General features: G+C 42.8%; 1 protein-coding gene across 1 annotated transcript in view; it reads right to left on the bottom strand.

Annotated features, from left to right (window-relative positions):
* Window positions 1-515: 515 nt before the first annotated feature.
* The window catches only part of LOC127622795 (unconventional myosin-Va-like), a 123,692-nt gene continuing 105,124 nt past the window's right edge, over window positions 516-19,083 (bottom strand). Inside the window, exons 36-45 of the mRNA XM_052096883.1 lie at window positions 18,972-19,037; window positions 17,694-17,787; window positions 16,899-17,042; window positions 16,357-16,511; window positions 16,158-16,247; window positions 13,818-13,968; window positions 12,632-12,914; window positions 12,204-12,378; window positions 4,028-4,108; window positions 516-2,448 (exon numbers count right to left, since the gene is read on the bottom strand). Coding sequence (XP_051952843.1) covers window positions 2,296-2,448; window positions 4,028-4,108; window positions 12,204-12,378; window positions 12,632-12,914; window positions 13,818-13,968; window positions 16,158-16,247; window positions 16,357-16,511; window positions 16,899-17,042; window positions 17,694-17,787; window positions 18,972-19,037 — 1,392 coding nt within the window. The 3' untranslated portion in view covers window positions 516-2,295. The remainder of the gene's footprint in view (window positions 2,449-4,027; window positions 4,109-12,203; window positions 12,379-12,631; window positions 12,915-13,817; window positions 13,969-16,157; window positions 16,248-16,356; window positions 16,512-16,898; window positions 17,043-17,693; window positions 17,788-18,971; window positions 19,038-19,083) is intronic.

Genomic DNA, 19,083 nt, shown 5'->3' with positions numbered 1-19,083 from the left:
CTGACAAATTCAAGATAACACAAAAGACAAACAAAAAGATTCGTTCATAGAAATCATATGAAATAATTAATATAACAGCAAATCCTGTAAAAGCAACAGTTTTTTCCTCATTTTTAAAAATGTTTAATACTGAAACAAATAACAGCAGTCTTGTTGTCTGGTTGAGAGTCAGTAGTGTTGGGTTTCTTAATAGTTTCTTAAGGGATATCCAGTGTTTATAAAAGACACCTGGATGGATCTTATGAAAACTGTCTAGATATGTCATATACGGGTCATATTTCAGCTCAAAATCAAAAGAACAAAAATTGCTTAGATAAAATTATCATCACTGTAATGAAAAAAAGAATAATAAAAAAATAAAAAATAATAATAATATATATATATATATAGAGCATTACTTCAATACACAAAATAAATTGTACACTACATTTGTAAATTCAGCTGTACTGTCTATATCATGGTATTATTTGTTCACAGCAAAAAAATAAATAAACAAAGTATTTCTGAAACAAGATCAAATAAATATCATGAACAATGACAAAATGACAAGATAATTACTCTTTTTTTCAGAGAAATCTTACAAAATTGAGGAATGTTCATGCTTACAAGAAAAAAAAACTTTATTTTTTAAATTGTTTTATTAAATATTAATTTCTTCTTTTTATCCCACTATATTTTGTTTATGTTTATGAACAAGATCTAAGGATATTTAGATATCCTGGAAAACAAGACAAAATGATAATGATTTGCATAATGGATCTTATAATGATTTTAATAATGAATAAACCTAATTTAATAATAAATAAAAAATCCACACAGGATTATTATCATTATTCTATTACAGTAATGAGAATTTGGGGGGAAATTGTGCATAATTGTGTCACAATGCAAAAAATCTTAATGGTTCTAAAATTGGCTTCATTTTCTTTATGTAGAGTATAATTTATATTATAATTGAAATTATTTATATTTGACATTTAATATTTAATATTTTTTATTTTATAAATTATATATTTATAAAAGAAAATCTGTGATTTTGGGGTCAAATACGACCTGGACATATCTTCATGACAAGAACATGGTAGAGGAACCAAACCATCTAAAACCACATTAAACCTCATTCTTAAGACTTGATCCTACCTAAACCGGGTCTAGCTCTGATAAAACCTGAGGAACCAGAACCCTGGAATCTCAGGTTTTGGATAGGGTTGAATCCCAAATGTCCCCATGACCTGACCCCCTTGAAACAGCCCCACCGTGCCCTGGGTCTGGACTCTACCATCTCCTTGGAAAAGTCTGTTGAATCAATGTCACCACACGCCACTAACAAATAAACATCGATGTTAATGAAGTCCACAGAGCTCCAAGGTCTTTTTAAACAGGTCTAGGTTATTTATGTGATATGGACGAGCAACTGGATATCAATGTTAGCTAGCATTGGAGAGAAAAATATCTGATAAAGCAATAAATCAAATATCCTAGCGTCATACATATTCATATATATATATAAGATTATACAGCCATGATGGTATTCTGGTTGTGACAGTGTTAAAATGTTCTCTTTTTCTTCCATAACGTTCTATTCATTATGCAAAACATCCATTCAATAATCCATATTTTGGGCTGAATCTCACAAAAACACACCTGGTCACATTTGACCCCCCCCAAAAATAAGACATTTTACACAAAGCAATTGAAGCCTGTTTTTAGGACCATTAAGATTTTTTTATGACATAAAGCACTCCAAAATTCTCATTACTGCATTGTGAAAAAAATTATAATTAATACATAATTAACTATAATTCTCATCATATCATATTCATAAATTTAATTAGAAACCATTTAACCATTTAAATATTATAGAATTGTTTTTGTTGTGTTTTCACATTAAAATAATAAGAATAAGATTTTTTTTGCATTACAGTAATACACATTTGGGTGGGAATTGTGCTTGAAATTGTCATCAAAATATTGTAAGAAAAAAAAAATCTTATTGGTCCTAAGAAGTAAGGCTTACTTTTGCTAAGTCAAAATATAGATTCAAATTTTCTTCTTTTGATTTTGGGCTGAAATACGACCAATAGGATATATTCTTGTCAGGTTTTGTGAGATTCAGCCTTTGGACAAACAAAAGTGATGCGTGAAGGAAAGAGCAATAAGAGGGATTGGTGACAATGTCTGAATTGTGTTCTCTTTGAGTGTGTGGTTTGTTTTTGTAATTCTTTTTTTATGTTCTATATATTTTAGGTGTCTGTTCCTGTCGTGTGATTGGCTGAGGTGAGGTGATTGACGGGTCTACACACGAGTGAGGAAGGCCAGATTGAGGCTGCCAGGGATCTGAATGGTTTCCAGGGCTAGGGAGGAGGGGTTAAACGGGAAGGTCACGGGGTAGATGAGTTTCGTGTCCATCAGCAGCTGAGGCGACTCCTTTCGATCCCTTAAACGTGTCTGACAGAAGAAAAGATGCAAGTCAGAGCATTCACATATAAACGCACTTACACTGAGATTCATATATTCATATAAAGAGCAAAAGAAGTGGTATGAGTTCGGGAAGGGCTCGGCGGTATGACAATATACACTGTAAAGTTTATGGTTGCCAAATCTTTTTTAGCTGATGATCTTGCCACTGTAATATTGAATTTAACTGTTGTGTGTTAACAAGTACAACAGCTATGAATGTGGCTCATCCAATCAGAATTGAGAATCTGAACTCTTATTTGTTTTTCTGTTCTTTTGTTCTAACTCAAGTTTGAAGCTGTTATATATATTATATAACATATATAGCATACCGTATGAATCTAGTATATATACAGTATATACAGTATATAGTTTATATATGCACTGGTGGCCAAAAGTTTGGAATAATGTACATATTTTGCCGTTTCGGAAGGAAACTGGTACTTTAATTCACCAAAGTGTCATTCAACTGATCACAAAGTATAGTCAGGACATTACTGATGTAAAAAACAGCACCATCACTGCTATGTGGTTTGTTAAATGAAGCTTAACATCGTCTTTGTGTTTGTTTTTGAGTTGCCACAGTATGCAATAGACTGGCATGTCTTAAGTCTATTTAAAAATATTTAAATGATTAATATTTAACATTTAATGTCTTAAGTCTAGGTCAATATTAGGTAAAAAAATGGCAAAATAGAAACAGTGTTCTCTAGAAACTCGTCAGTCAATCATTATTTTGAGGAATGAAGGTTATACAATGTTTGAAATTGCCAAAGAAAACTGAAGATTTCCTACAAACTACACTACAGTCTTCAGAGACAAAGGACAACTGGCTCCAACAAGGACAGAAAGAGATGTGGAAGACCAGATGTACAACTAAACAAGAGGATAAGTACATCAGAGTCTCTAGTTTGAGAAATAAACGCCTCACATGTCCTCCGCTGACAGCTTCATTGAATTCTACCCGCTCAACACCAGTTTCATGTACAACTGTAAAGAGAAGACTCAGGGGTGCAGGACTTATGGGAAGAATTGCAAAAGAAAAGACACTTTTGAAAAGGTTCGAGTGGGCAAAGAAACACAGACATTGGACAACAGATAATTGGAAAAGAGTGTTATAGATCTTAACCCCATTGAGATTTGTGGGATCAGCTAGACTGTAAGAAGCGTGAAAAGTGCCCGACAAGACAGCCTCATCTATGTGCAAGTGCTACAGGAAGTGTGGGGTGAAATGTCATCTGAGTATCTGACAACTAGAATGCCACGGATCTGCAAAGCTGTCATTGCTGCACGTGGAGGATTTTTTTGAAGTATTTTTTAGAAGTTCTGAAGATTTTCTTCAAATGGTTATAGTAATTTTTCAAGTTATTAATGTCCTGACTATACATTGTGATCAGTTCAATGTCACTTTGGTGAATAAAAGTACCAATTTCCTTCCATAAGAGCAAAATCTGTACATTATTCCAAACTATTGCCCGCCAGTGTATATACAAACATACATACATTGTGAAGTCATTGAGAAATGACTTATTACAGTCCACCTTCGTATGGATGTATTTTTGACACATACCTGTATTGTTCTTATGAAGGTTACTGTCACACGCTCTTCAAATGCATTGACAGGTGTGTACAAATTCAGCACCTTCACAATCTAAACAGAGAAAGAGAGAGATGATAAGTGTGTGAGGGAGATAGTTGTGTGTCCAATTACATTTTAATGGCTCAACGGTAGAGGAAGCATAAAAAAATTCAGATCGAAGTGGACAGGAAATATCTCAGGTATCACTTCCTCAGACTCAGGATGTCCTTTTCCCTTCAAAATCCACCACCAGCACTTTTATGTTTGTGATATTCAGCTACTGGTGGTTCACACTAAAACACTAGACATAGTAATCTATCTACCTCCTTTTTGTCAAAGTCAGTTCCATTTTCAGTCATGCATCCTGTTGAAGAACTTAATACAAGAGCGTACTCTTCAGTACAACAAAATAAGTGTTGTTGTACGAGTAGTATCTCTGGATATTATAACTGGATATTTCCCAGGACATTTAAATTATTTTACTGTGATAATGTCTAGTAATAAATCAGCAATATGACAGTTATGTTAAAAACAATTTTAAATAAATTTGAGGTCTTCTTCAAAGAACGTGTGGGACCACTTTGGTGTTTTGTTACAGAAAATAACAGAATAAATTGTTACAAATGATTGTTATTTGAGTGACATTATTTAAGGTGGTTATTTATAAAAGGCAATGGCTGCTTAAATAGATATTTGTAGCAGTGTTTTTCACGATAGAACATACAAGTCAATAAAATGAATGCCCAGATGCCCCTGATGTTTTAGCAGTGTGTGGAGTTTTCAGATAGTCCCTTAAACACTACAGGCGAATAGCCAATGGATATCAAACTTGCAACCAGTTTGACCTCGCTAAACCAGAGACATTGCCTTTATGTTTACAGAAAACAGTAAACTGTGACTGAGCTCAGAATTACAGTCAAAGTGATAATAAAAGTATACCGGTACCTACAATGCATGACATGTATGAGTATGACAGGTTGTGTTGTGTTTCACTGAATTCTGTACTGTACCTAGATAGGAAGATGTCAAGTCTATTTTTAGTTGTAATGGTCGGGATCAGTCGTCGATCAAATTTCAATGTTGAATCAACATTCACTATTTTGTCGGTACATCAGAACGTTGTTAGGCCGAAAATAGAACATACTGTAAGTTGAACAGTACTACACTTATATTAGCTACAAGGCTTAACAATTTATTGCGTATTATCAGCAAAGCCGCCTCGGGCCAAAGCAACGATCCTCGACGTGGCGTTACCTGCCCCCCCCGCCGTGAAGCCCCACCCCCAGGTACGTCAGACGCGATCATCCCTTAGTGCCCCTCGCCCGGACCTTGGACGCTTGGCTGGTGCTTTCCAACCCATTGCGGTGGCTGGCCAGGACCATTCACCTGAACCGCCCTGGTTCAGCAGAGTCCACTTCACCTCGGTGCAGGGCGAGAACGCTGTCACCTTGTGGACAGAATTTGCGAACCTTCTACGCAAGGGCACGATAGAGCCTGTCCCTCCAGCCGAGATGAAAGGAGATGTGTTGCGGCCAATATTGGACATGCGAGTTCTGAAGCGGGCTTTACACAGAGTCCCATTCACAATGCTGATGCAGAAACACATTTTAGCATGTGTCTGGCATCAAGATTGGTTCGTGGCAGTAGAATTGAAGGATGCGTATGTACACATCTTGGTTTTACTTCGATACAGACCCTTCCTACGGTTTGCTTTCGACGGCCGGGCGTATCAGTACAAGGTCCTCCCCTTCAGCCTGTCCCCTCGCATATTCACGGAGGTCACAGAAGCAGCTCTTGCCCCGTTAAGGGAAGTGGGCGTCCGCATACTCAACTATCTCGATGACTGGCTGATCCTAGCACACTCTCGAGAGTTGCTGTGCGTACAAAGGGACCTGGTGCTCATGCACCTCAGCCATCTAGGGTTTCGGGTCAACTGGGAAAAGAGCAAGCTCTCCCTAATTCAGAGCATCTCTTTTCTCGGCATGGAGTTAGACTCTGCGTCGATGATTGCGCACCTCACAAGCGAGCACACGCAGTCAGTGCTGAACTGCCTGAACTCTTTCAGGCGGAGGACAGCGGTTCCACTGAAACACTTTCAGAGGTTCCTGGGGCATATGGCATCCTCAGTGGTGCTCATGCCGCTTGGGTTGATGCATATGATACCACTTCAGCACTGGCTTCAGATTTGAGTCCCAAGATGGGCATGGCACACATCGCGTGGCTGTTTACTCCCCACTGCCACCACTTATTCAGCCCTTGGACAGACCTTGTGTTTCTACATAAATAAGGAAATAAAAGTAAAAATGCCTATGTATGTCAGATTTTAACATGTATTTATGTATTGATATGTACACTTTATATATATATATATTTTTTTTTTTTATATATATATTTAGTTTTTTTTTTTATATGGTCACATTTGGTCCTCCATAGGCATGCACATGGTTAGAAACAATACTCAAATAGGATGTGGCATTTAAGCGATGATTGATTGGTATTAACTAAGTGTGCCAAGAAAACATTCCCAACACCATTACACCACCGCCACCAGCCTGGACTGTTAACACAAGGTAGGTTGGGTCCATGGATTTATGCTGTTGGTGCCAAATTCTGATGCTACCATCTGTGTGCCTCAGCAGATTTAGAGATTCATCAGATCAGGCTTCATTTTTCCAGTCTTCAACTGTCCAGTGTTGATGTGCCTGTGCCCACTGCAGCTTCAGCTTTCTGTTTTTTGGCTGACAGAAGTGGACGTGATCTTCTGCTGTTGTAGCCCATCCGCCTCAAGGTTTGAAATGTTGTGCATTCTGATATGCTATTTTACTCACTACAATTGTACAGAGCGTTTACCTGAGTTACAGTAGACTTTGTCCATTCGAGCCAGTCTGGCCAATTGCCGTTGACCTCTTTCATCAACAAGCCATTTCCATCCACCAAACTGCCAATCGCTAGATGTTTTTTGGTTTTCGCATCATTCTCTTTACACTCTAGAGACTGTTGTGTGTGAAAATCCCAGGAGATCAGCAGTTACAGAAATACTCAAACCAGCCCATCTGGCACCAACAATCATGCCATGGTCCAAATCACTGAGATCACATATCTTCCCAATTCTAATGGTTGATGTGAACATTAACTGAAACTCCTGATCCGTATCGGCATGATTTTATGCATTGTACTGCTGACACATGATTGGTTGATTAGATAATCACAAGAAGTAGATGTACAGGTTTTCCTAATAAAGTGCTCAGTGAGTGTAAATATATATAAAAGAATGACCCATAATTTCCAGAACATTTTTATTATTATAAATATAAGATATTAATAGTAATAAATAAGTAGTAAAATAAAATAATATTTATAATAAAAGTCTCAAATGCCACCTATATGTTTTTATTACATATATTGTTGTCACGAACCCCGCTCCCTCGCTCCGCCCCCTCGAGCTTCCACGCTCGTTCCGCCCCCTCGAGCTCGCACGCTCGTTTTGCTCCCTCGAGCTTCCACGCTCATTTTGCTCCTACGAGCTCTCATGCTCGTAGCAGGTCTCCCTCCTCGGGCTCACATGCCCGCTCCCAATGGCCAGAACATTATGACCACCTGCACTCGTCTCAATCACCCCTTTATTCGTTTCACCTGCACTCGTCTCATCACCTTTCATTGTTTACACCTGCACCTTCCCCTATAAATACCACAGCACATCCGTTTCACGGGTGTTGGTTATTGTATTTAGTTTCCTGTGTCTTTGCCCCGCTAGTCTCGTCTAGTTTTGATCCCTCTTGAACTCCTCTTGATTACCCCCTTAGCTTGCCAGCTCCTCATTCCCCTAGTACCCCTGTCTACTCCCTTTGTTAGTTTACCGCCTCTCGATCCTGTTTACCCGGCTTTGACCCTCGCTCCCTTGACTACTCTCCCGGATTTGCCCCCTTTACTCTCTTTGATTCCCGGCTTTTGACCCTACGCTTCCCTCGACAACTCTTCACTGGATTTGCCCGTTTGTACTTTTGCCTGCTTTTATTGTTAACAATAAAAGCAGTTTTTGATTTACATTGTGACTGTCTCATCTTGTGTGTGTGTGTCCGGGTTACAGAATAACCAACCTCACTGAAGACAGTCACAATGCATCACGCGGAGAATTCGCGCAGCTCACTAGAGCGGAGGTTTTCAGCGCACTCTGCCCCAGGATCTACCGGTGGGAGTCATGATCGCAGCTCACAGCCCAGGGCCAGCAGGTACGTCGCGATTTTTGATTTTTGTCACCCTGCGTCACCTGTGTCTGCCCCTGAGCCCGTTTATGCTTCCCATGCATATTTGGCGCCGTGAACTCTCCACCCCGGAGAGGTTTTTGGCTCTTCGGACGCTGACCAAGGGGTTTTTATCGCGAGGCAGCGGTTGTGTAACTCATAACCCGCCCTCGACAATAAGGAGCCAGCGGCCCGACTCTTGGGGTTGCATCAGGGAGTCAACCCTTGGAGGTTTTTGTTATGGATTTTTGTGCCCTGGCGTACCAGGTGAATTTTGATGAGGTGGCTCTGAAAGACATTTTTCAATGTGGACTGAATGAGCCAACCTCATCATTCATGCCAGGTGGTCGCTGCTCTCTCAAACTGGCTCAGTTTATTGACCTCGCCCTACTGTACGCTGGTTCCTCGTTTACTGTGGGGGAGGCAGAAACTGAACCAGCGTTCCATACCACGGCCCCCGTCTTGAAGCCTACCACGGCCCCCGTCTTGAAGCCTACCACGGCCCCCATCTTGAAGCTTACCACGGCCCCCGTCTTGAAGCCTGTCACGGCTCTAGTCCCGAAGCCTGTCGCGGCCCTAGTCCCGAAGCCTGTCGCGGCCCTAGCCCCGAAGCCTGACACGGCCCTAGCCCTGAAGCCTTACACGGCCCTAGCCCCGAAGCCTGACACGGCCCTAGTCCCGAAGCCTGTCACGGCCCTAGTCCCGAAGCCTATCACGGCCCTAGTCCCGAAGCCTGACACGGCCCCAGTCCCGAGGCCTGTCACGGCCCCAGCCCCGAAGCCTGACACGGCCCCAGCCCCGAAGCCTGTCACGGCCCCAGTCCCGAAGCCTGTCACGGCCCCAGTCCCGAAGCCTGTCACGGCCCCAGTCTCGAAGCCTGGCACGGCCAGAGTCAGCGCCCATGCCCGCCACGGCCAACGAGCCAGCGCCCATGCCCGCCACGGCCAACGAGCCAGCGCCCATGCCTGCCACGGCCGGCGAGCCAGCGCCTGTAGCCTCGACCGTCCCCATGGCCATGTCCCCTGTTGGCCGAGGATGCAAGAGAAGGAGGAGGGCCCCTTCTCCCCAGTCTCGTCTTGTGCTCAAGACCGCAGAGGTTCCCTCAGAGTCTTCCACAGCTCTACCGACCTCTGCTCCGCCCTCAGAGTCTTCCACGGCTCTGCCGGGTTCTGCTCCGCCCCAGAGTCTTCCACGGCTCTGCCGGGTTCTGCTCCGCCCCCAGAGTCTTCCACGGCTCTGACGGGTTCTGCTCTGCCCCCAGAGTCTTCCACGGCTCTGCCAGCCTCTGCTCGCCCCTCAGAGCCCTCGCGGCCTCCGCCTCTCGAGTCTCCCAAGGCTCCTCCTCCCAAGCCTCCCAGGGCTCCTCTCAAGCCTCCCAGGGCTCTTCCTCTCGAGCCTCCTAAGGCTCCTCCTCTCGAGCCCCCCAGGGTTCTGCCTTTCAAGTCTCTCGAGCCTCCCAGAGCGCCGCCTCTCAGGGCTTCTCCTCCCGAGTCTTTCAAGGCTCCTCCTCTCGAGCCTCCCAGGGCTCCTCCTCTCGAGCCTCTCAGGGCTTCTCCTCTCGAGTCTTTCAGGGCTCCCCCTCCCAAGCCTCTCAGGGCTCCGTCCCTCGAGTCTTTCATGGCTCCACCCTTCGAGCCTCTCAGGGCTCCGTCCCTCGAGTCTTTCATGGCTCCACCCCTTAAGCCTCTCACGGCTTCGCCTCTCGAGTCTCTCAGGGCTCCTCCTCCCCTCGAGCCTCTCAGGGCTCCGTCCCTCGAGTCTTTCATGGCTCCACCCCTCAAGCCTCTCACGGCTCCCCCTCTCGAGTCTCTCAGGGCTCCTCCCCCTCTCGAGTCTCTCAGGGCTCCTCCTCCCCTCAAGCCTCTCAGGGCTTCTCCTCTCGAGTCTTTCAGGGCTCCACCCCCTTCCAAGCCTCTCAGGGCTTCGTCTCTCGAGTCTTTCATGGCTCCCCCCCTCGAGCCTCTCGAGCCTTCCAGGGCCCCACCTCTAGAGCCTCTCGAGTCTTCCACGACCTTTTTCCCTGAGCCTCTCACGGCTCTACTCCCAGAGCCTCCCACGGCTCCACCTCCCGAGCCCCTCACGGCTCTGCTCCCCAAGACTCCAGAGCTTTCTATGGCTCCGCCTCTCAGGCCTCCTACGGCTCTACCCCCCGAGACTACAGAGCCTGCCAGGTCGTCGCCTCGGGGACCTCCCACGGCGCCACCGTCATTGGCTCCACCTCCAGAGCCTTTCAGGCCTTCGCCCCTAAAGCCTCCTTCGGCTCCACCTCCAGAGCCTTCCAGAACCCCACCTCCAGAGCCGCCTACAGTGCCGCCTCTGACGGCACCGCCTTTCACGGCTCTTCCCTGGCCCCCTGACCCTGTCCGGTGGCCCCCTGACACTCTCCCTGTCCTGTGGCCTCTTCCCTGGCCTCCTGACCCTGTTCCTGTCCAGTGGTCACCTTCCAGACCCCCGGACCCAGTCCCTGTCCTCCAGTCGCCTTCCAGACCCCCTGACCCAGCCTCTGCCCTATGGCTGCCCGCTAGATCTCGCGACCACCCGCCTGTCCGCTATGTTCCCCCTGACCTTGCCTTGAAACTGCCCATTGACCCCATGGACTGTCTTATTTCCCTCTGTGCCCCTTGGACTGCCCTCAATTTTGTTTGTGTGTTTTGTGGGTTGTCTGTTCAGGGTTTTTTGTTTGTTGGGGTCGTCCAGCACCACTTCCTCGCAACCGAGCACAGCCGTCAGGAGCCGTCCGTTTTACAGGGGGGAGTACTGTCACGAACCCCGCTCCCTCGCTCCGCCCCCTCGAGCTTCCACGCTCGTTCCGCCCCCTCGAGCTCGCACGCTCGTTTTGCTCCCTCGAGCTTCCATGCTCGTTTTGCTCCTACGAGCTCTCATGCTCGTAGCAGGTCTCCCTCCTCGGGCTCACATGCCCGCTCCCAATGGCCAGAACATTATGACCACCTGCACTCGTCTCAATCACCCCTTTATTCGTTTCACCTGCACTCGTCTCATCACCTTTCATTGTTTACACCTGCATCTTCCCCTATAAATACCACAGCACATCCGTTTCATGGGTGTTGGTTATTGTATTTAGTTTCCTGTGTCTTTGCCCCCGCTAGTCTCGTCTAGTTTTGATCCCCTCTTGAACTCCTCTTGATTACCCCCTTAGCTTGCCAGCTCCTCATTCCCCTAGTACCCCTGTCTACTCCCTTTGTTAGTTTACCCGCCTCTCGATCCAGTTTACCCCGGCTTTGACCCTCGCTCCCCTCGACTACTCTCCCGGATTTGCCCCCTTTACTCTCTTTGATTCCCCGGCTTTTGACCCTACGCTTCCCTCGACAACTCTTCACTGGATTTGCCCGTTTGTACTTTTGCCTGCTTTTATTGTTAACAATAAAAGCAGTTTTTGACTTACATTGTGACTGTCTCATCTTGTGTGTGTGTGTCCGGGTTACAATTGTAAATATATATATATATATATATTCTTTTTTTTATTATACTTCAGAAACTAACTTTAATTTTATGGACAATGATTGAAAAAAAAAAACTTCATTTCCCAGAATGCTCTAATTTGCTCAAAATATTTAATTTTGTAATCAATCAATAGATTCAGATTTTGATGTGAATATGTATTTTTATGTTTTACAACAATGTGGTGCTATATGGCAAAATCAAATCTATTTTGAAGACTGTTAATAGTTTGTCCATTCATTTGGGGGAAAAAAATTATTGCGGATAATTAGTAAAAAAAAATGTAATTATGTAATTATCGTTTGTCACATTGCCATGAACTAATGAAATTTCACTGTTGAGTGATAGTGTTCTTTTAAATGCAATTTAGTTAAATCCATTTCCAGTCAATCTCCACAAGATGATTTGAAAGGCAGCCAATTCTTAAATTCTGAATTTTGCTAAACCCTGATGAGTGTGTATGTTACCTGTGCAGTAGAGAGGGTGTTACACATGGAGCAAATGGCCTCAGCGTCTTCATCAGTTTTCTTCTTCACCTGCAGCAGCTGAGCGGCCTGAATGAGCGGCTCCAGCGTCTCTTTAGCGCTGCACATCATGAGGTTCTTATCTCTCAGCCACTCCTCCAGCTGACTAACATTATACCTGAACACACAAACACATGAACCCTTACACTTGACATAAGATTACTGGACATAAACTGAAATATGGCTAACATCTGAATCCTAAACTAATCGGACATACACTTCTAACTTTTTCAATGTAACCAACACCTCATGGCTGCATGGCTAGAATAGTGACGTTAGTTCAGATCCTTTGTTTTCTAATGCAATACTATTCAGACCATTTTAAAGTGTGACTAAAGTACTTCAGGGGGCCACTGTACATGTGCACACACCTGATCTGCATGCCCTTGCTCCAGGAGCACATGTCTTTACGCAGCAGCAGGTTGTTTAATGTGACGGCTCCGATGATGTAGAACTGCTGTTTGACCACCTGTTTGATGAGCTCCGGGTCAGTGCCGTGTTGACACATGATGGAGTGGAAGGTGTTCAGCTGACGGATGATGGAGTCCAGTGTGTACGTCCCCTCGTCAGCAACACTGGACGTCCTCTTACGGAGACCAGTGGGCTTCACCCCAGACACGCCCTGAATGGTTTCATGTTCCAGCATCCCAGAGACTAACGACAGAAGACAGAAGGATAAATACAGTCGGGTACAGTTTTTCTCCTACTACTATTCTATTATATTTGAAAAATGAATCCAAAAATTGCTACTTCATAATGCAGGATATTTAAAATAAACCATCTTAAGACAAAATGTTTTTGTGAAACATCTAATATGTCTAAGACATTAATGTTGAACCTTGTTGAAACTTGTGAGTGCTCATATCGTACTGTGAAGCTATATATCATATCGCATCGTGAACTTTGTGTATCGTTACATGCCTAATAAATAAATAAATATATATATATATATATATGTACTGTATATATATATACTGTATATACACACAGTATACACCGATCAGCCACAACATTAAAACCACCTGCATAACCACTTTTTTTAACTTGTGCATAATGTAAAAGTGCCTGTCATAGTTTAAGGCCACACTTTCTAATTAATAATTATGAGGATGTACAAATCATCATCATATGTAGAGACATTAGAGTAGAGACTGTACAGCATCACTCCACTATATATTCCAGACAACTGAATCATCTCTTAAACCTGCAGACAGTGCGATTGACTACAGAGCACATCTGGATTTAAGTCTAATTTACACGGAAAGGGGGCATGTTTGTGCTAAAAAGAAGAACAATGACTTAATTTGCCAGGTAAGTCACATGACCTCAAGACATTTGCCTGCATCATCAATATATCATTGTCATGCTGTTCTAATTGCAATCTGTTTCATCATTACACTTAAATATATAAGTTTAGTTTCATTACACTGTCATATTGATACTTTAGTTCCTTAACTCAACCCCATTCGTAAAATCTCATCACTTCAGTTAATTTTGCTCCTGGTTAATCTGGATTGCATGTGTTTAGTGAGAGTTTAGTGAAGGTCACATGCTCACCGATCATGGGCTGCAGGATGCTCTCCATACACTTGATGAGCTGCTGGTAGATCTGAATGGCCAGATCACTCAGAACCTGCCGGTATTCGGCCAGGTCAAAGTTGGAGAGACAGTGATCGTTCTGTTTGGGGGAGTTATGCTTCATGAATTGCTGGAGACAGATGAAGGAGAGAGTAATTGAGTACCACTGCACACAGAGAGCATGTTGACACATTTACACTGCAATTAAATACAGTTGTCACATTCTGAGTCTTTAATCCAGTTCTGTGCACAAAAGGCCTTGGATACACTACGATTCTTCATGATTTCATGACAACATATTTACCACATCACTGTTACTGCATGTTGATAAAATTGATAAAAACTGTTTGGGCTTTTCCAAGTTTTCTGATTGGATGGTTGTATTAAAGCCATACCTTAAAATTTAAAACTCTTGTTTTGGCATGGTGATTGTGTGATTTTCATGTAGGCAGTCATTCATTGTTGTCTGGAATGCATCAGGACGTTTTAGAGTTTATACTACCAATGCAATGTGACCACCTCAGAAAGGGGTTTGAGTAATCTGATCACAATATTTTTTGGTCACTATTTACTAAAGCAATAAGCGGTAGATGCGAGGCCATGTCTTACAGTGATTTTACCACAGGTAAAGTGGGGGAGGGGGGTGTATTATAATGACGCAAAATAGTCGTAGACTCAAGTGGTTTATTGCTTTTATAGAATGGCTGCAACAGCAATATGATGAAAGACATCAATGTTTTCAAAGCAGTTCACTTTATTTGTTGACAAATTTATAGAATTCGTAAATACATTCTATCTATCAATCCATCTTCCATCCATCCAACCATCCATTCATCCATCCAACCAACCATTCATTCATCCATCCATCCATCCATCCATCCATCCATCCATCCATCCATCCATCCAATAATTTATCCATCCACCCATCCATTATCCATCCTCCAACCAACCATCCATTCATCCATCCATCCATTCATTCATCCATACATCCATTAATTCATCCATCCATTCATTCATTCATTCACCCATCCTTTCATCCATTCATTATCCATCCATCCATACATCCATCCATCTACTATGCATCCTCAAACCAACCATCCATTCATTCATTCATCCATCCATCCAGCCAACCATTCATCCATCCATCCATCAGTCTGGCTGACTATCTGGCTGGCTGGCTGTTTGTCTTACTATAACATCTGTATAACCATCAAACTTCAAACTTTTAAAAGTAGTTTAAACTTTCAGAGAAGGCTTTGTCATGCAAACTTCAAAGTTTGGCTTGACACACTTTACTTATCTAGTTCTGTGTGATATGTAATTTGATTATGCCATTGTTGCCTGGAGAGCTTTCTTTGTTCTGTATGTTGCTGTAATCAACAACAAAGTGGCACATGAATATGATGTGGAGATATGAGTGCTGTCATAGAAACAAATAACTTCCAAATCTGAGGAAATATTAGAATCTCTGGATGTTTTTCAATGCTAAGAATGCAGAGAATGGTCTTGCATTCTTATGAAGACCAGTCTTGCCAAGCTATCTTTGAGAACGTAGAATGCATCTATTGCGAGCTTTGAGATGTGCTGCAATCTTCCTTTTGCACAATTGACCGTCGCAGCAAATGTAAAGCCTGTGAGAGAACTACTGGCATTATCACACCAGTCAGCCAGGAAGTTAAAGCTTGGTCGCAAATGGGACTTCCAAATGGACAATGACCCCAAGCATACCTCCAAAGTTGTTGCAAAATGGCTTAAGGACAACAAAGTCAATGTATTGCGTGACCATCACAAGCCCTGAGCTCAATCCGATGACATTTTGTGGGCAGAACTGAAAAAGCATGTGTGATCAATGAGGCCTACAAACCTGACTCCGTTACACCTGTTCTGTCTGGAGGAATGGGACAAAATTCCAGCAACTTATTGTGAGAAGCTTGTGAAAGGCTACCCAAAATGTTTGACCCAAGTTAAACAATTTAAAGGCAATGCTACCAAATACTAACAAAGTGCATGTGAACTTCTGACCCACTGTGAATGTGATGAAAGAAATAAAAGCTGAAATTAATAATTCTCTCTACTATTATTCTGACATTTCATATTCTTAAAATAAAGTAATGATCCTAACTGACCTAAGACAGGGAATGTTTTAAAAGATTAAATGTCAAGAATTGTGAAACAATTTTATTTCAATGTATTTGGCTAATGTGGATGTAAACTTCTGACATCAACTGTAAATGCAGCTGTCACTCTTATATTTGTGCAATGTGTAAATGCCCAGAGTGAGACAGAGAGAGAAAAGTCAGTCCATGTCTGAGATCTCACATCATCTCCGCTGTACTGTTTCAGGCAGTGCAGAAAACGACATGTGTTCGACAACCAGAAGGAAATGGTCTCAAAGTCGTCTCCTCGTTTCTGTAGATAAACCAAAGGGGGGAAAAGATGGTAATCAAGTTATTCTGCCTTTTCAATATTATTCTGTAAAGAGTATCAGTTGTGTAGTGTTGCAGTGGGCGGGGCAGACCTTGAGTATCTTTTTGATGCTGTTGATGATGGAGGAGAGCAGAGATCTCACTTTCTGGTCATCATTAACATAATCAGCGTGCCGCAGACACATGAACAGTATGTAGGCTGGCAGACCAGGAATCAGATTCACCGCCACACCTCGAGGCTTGAGCTCTGACAAATTATCATGCAGGCAGTTCTTTAAAAAATGACTTTTACGGAATGGAGAGAATGGGGAGGAGCAATGTTGCAAGCTGGATTCAAACATGAACACAACGGCACAATGTTTCAGAACATTTTGCATATGTAGCAGTCCATGTACAGATGTCCAAAAATGTATTTGGACATTTAAATATTATGTATGTATTTTAGCTCTTTTATGTCTCATAAACACACACAGTTAATGACTAAATTCACACTTTTTGATAAATGTGGCAAAATAACATCTTAATTGGTTATGATGGGCAAAAAAAAAAAAAAAAAGTAAAAAACAAAATACTCCGCTCACAAGTAATATTTACCCTGACTATGTATATATATGTACTGCATATATGGTCTTACCCAGTATGAGGTTTTTGACCAGCTTGAGTTCATCCTCTTTCTTGTATTCCAGCATTCCCTGGAAATCTTTCTCTCTGCGTGGAATGTTCACTGGATGAACAGACTCATCGGTCGTCTGTCCTGGAGACACATCAATCTGACCACCTACAACACACACACACACACACACACACACACACACACACACACACACACACACACACACACACACACACACACACACACACACACACACACACGTTTGTGTACCGTCAAGCACCACACTATATTTGCTTGTTTCTGCATACGTCACTGATCATAATTTTGTCCTTTCTAACTGCTTTCACTTTTCTGGGAAGGCTTTTTTCCCCCCTCCTCTTTTCTCCCCAATTTGGAATGCACAATTCCCAATGTGCTCTAAGTCCTTGTGGTGACGTCTGAGTCTGAGATCGTCAAGTGGCTTGTTGAGCGCATTACCACGGAGCTATAGCTCATGTGTGGAGGCTTCACACTATTTTCAGCAGCATCCACGCACCACATGCCCCACAGAGAGTGAACCACATTATAGCGACCACGAGGACGTTAACCCGTGTGACTCTACCCACCCTAGCAACCGGGCCAATTTGGTTGCTTTGAAGACTTGGCTGGAGTCACTCAGAACGCCCTGGATTTGAACTCGTGACTCCAGGTGTGGTAGTCAGCATCAATACTCGTTGAGCTACCCAGGCCCCCCATCTGGGAAGGCTTTTAAGGTGACAAATATTTCTGAAACTTTTGAAGCTATAAAAGCCCTATCTCTTTGTCTTTGTCTCCTACCTTCCAGGTCGTTTATCTTCTTGGCGAAGACTTTGAGCTGTTTCTTCAGTTTGCGGACCGTCTTATCCTGTTTCTCCAGCTGCTCCATGAGATCCTGCAACACCAGAGGCAGACATCACATCATCATCATCAGACAATAGCTATCGCAACAGCATTTTTTTGGCAGCAGGGAAAACAACAAGGTTTATTTTAGTGACTTGGGACAAAGCAGGTCAACAGAGCATTCTCCAATTCTGCAACAGAGCAATCGATCTATCCGTCCATGCAGCTCATTGAACAGGGAAAAAAGAGAATTAGAGAGAGAGAGAGAGAGAGAGAGAGATGGGTGAATCTCATGAAAACATGTCCAGCTCATATTTCACCCAAATATGAAAAGAAATTTAGAAGAATTTGTTATTTTTTGCATAATGAAAATGAAATCTCGTTTAGGATTCTTTGCATTGTGTGGTCCTAATGCCCCATTATAATGATGGGGACACTATACTGTAAACAGGCACCACCATCCTTTGGGGTGAGACATTAAACCCAAGGTCCTGACTCTCTGTGGTCATTAGAAATCCCAGGACACTTCTTGAAACGAATAGGGGTATAACCCCCAGTGTCTTGTCCAAATTTCCCCATTGGGCCCTTATCAAACATGGCTTCCTAATAATCCCCATCCATTAACAGGCTCAATAACTCTCCTCTCCACCAACAGCTGGTGAGTGTACTGGCTCACTGTGGCTGCTGTTGCATCATGCAGGTGGTGCACCTGGTGGTGGTTGAGGAGAGTCCCCTTTGAGTGTTGTATCAGAAAAGTGCTATAGAAATGTAACGTTCAATCATTCATAAGAATATAAATATGGTCAATGTTGACTATATATTCAGAGCAAAAATTACTACAATGATACTTACAATTGTATTTTATAAATTACAAATTGTACTGTAGGATTGAAATAATATACCAGCATATTTTTTGTCATTACAGTAATATAAACAAGGAGTAATATTTGCTTAATTGACGTGAAATTACGTATGCAAAAAAATCAGAATGGCCTTTAAATAGGCCTTATTTTGTGTGGTGGAATGTGACCCAGATATGTTCGTCAAAGTTTTTGTGCAATTCACCCTGATAGTGAGCGAGAGACAGATAGATTAAAAGAGTGCTGATTCACTGTGAAATGGGGTTAAACACACATAATTAGAGCTCAAACGCATCAGAAATTCAGTGTGACACACAAGTGTCTGTTAGTGTTCAGATACATGCTGAAACAAACACAAACACACACTCCTACATACAACCATCCTGCGTAACATGCTGATTCTGTAGGCTTTATACTCCTTTGGGTCGTCTGAGATAAGCTCCTGTGAATTACACATCTCTACATCAGATCTTACACACAACTGGTGT

The sequence above is a fragment of the Xyrauchen texanus genome, chromosome 29, assembly GCF_025860055.1.
Source record: "Xyrauchen texanus isolate HMW12.3.18 chromosome 29, RBS_HiC_50CHRs, whole genome shotgun sequence".
Lineage (NCBI taxonomy): Eukaryota > Metazoa > Chordata > Actinopteri > Cypriniformes > Catostomidae > Xyrauchen > Xyrauchen texanus.
The sequence above is the reverse complement of the archived record's forward strand: the minus strand, read 5'-3'. Positions and strand labels throughout refer to the sequence as shown.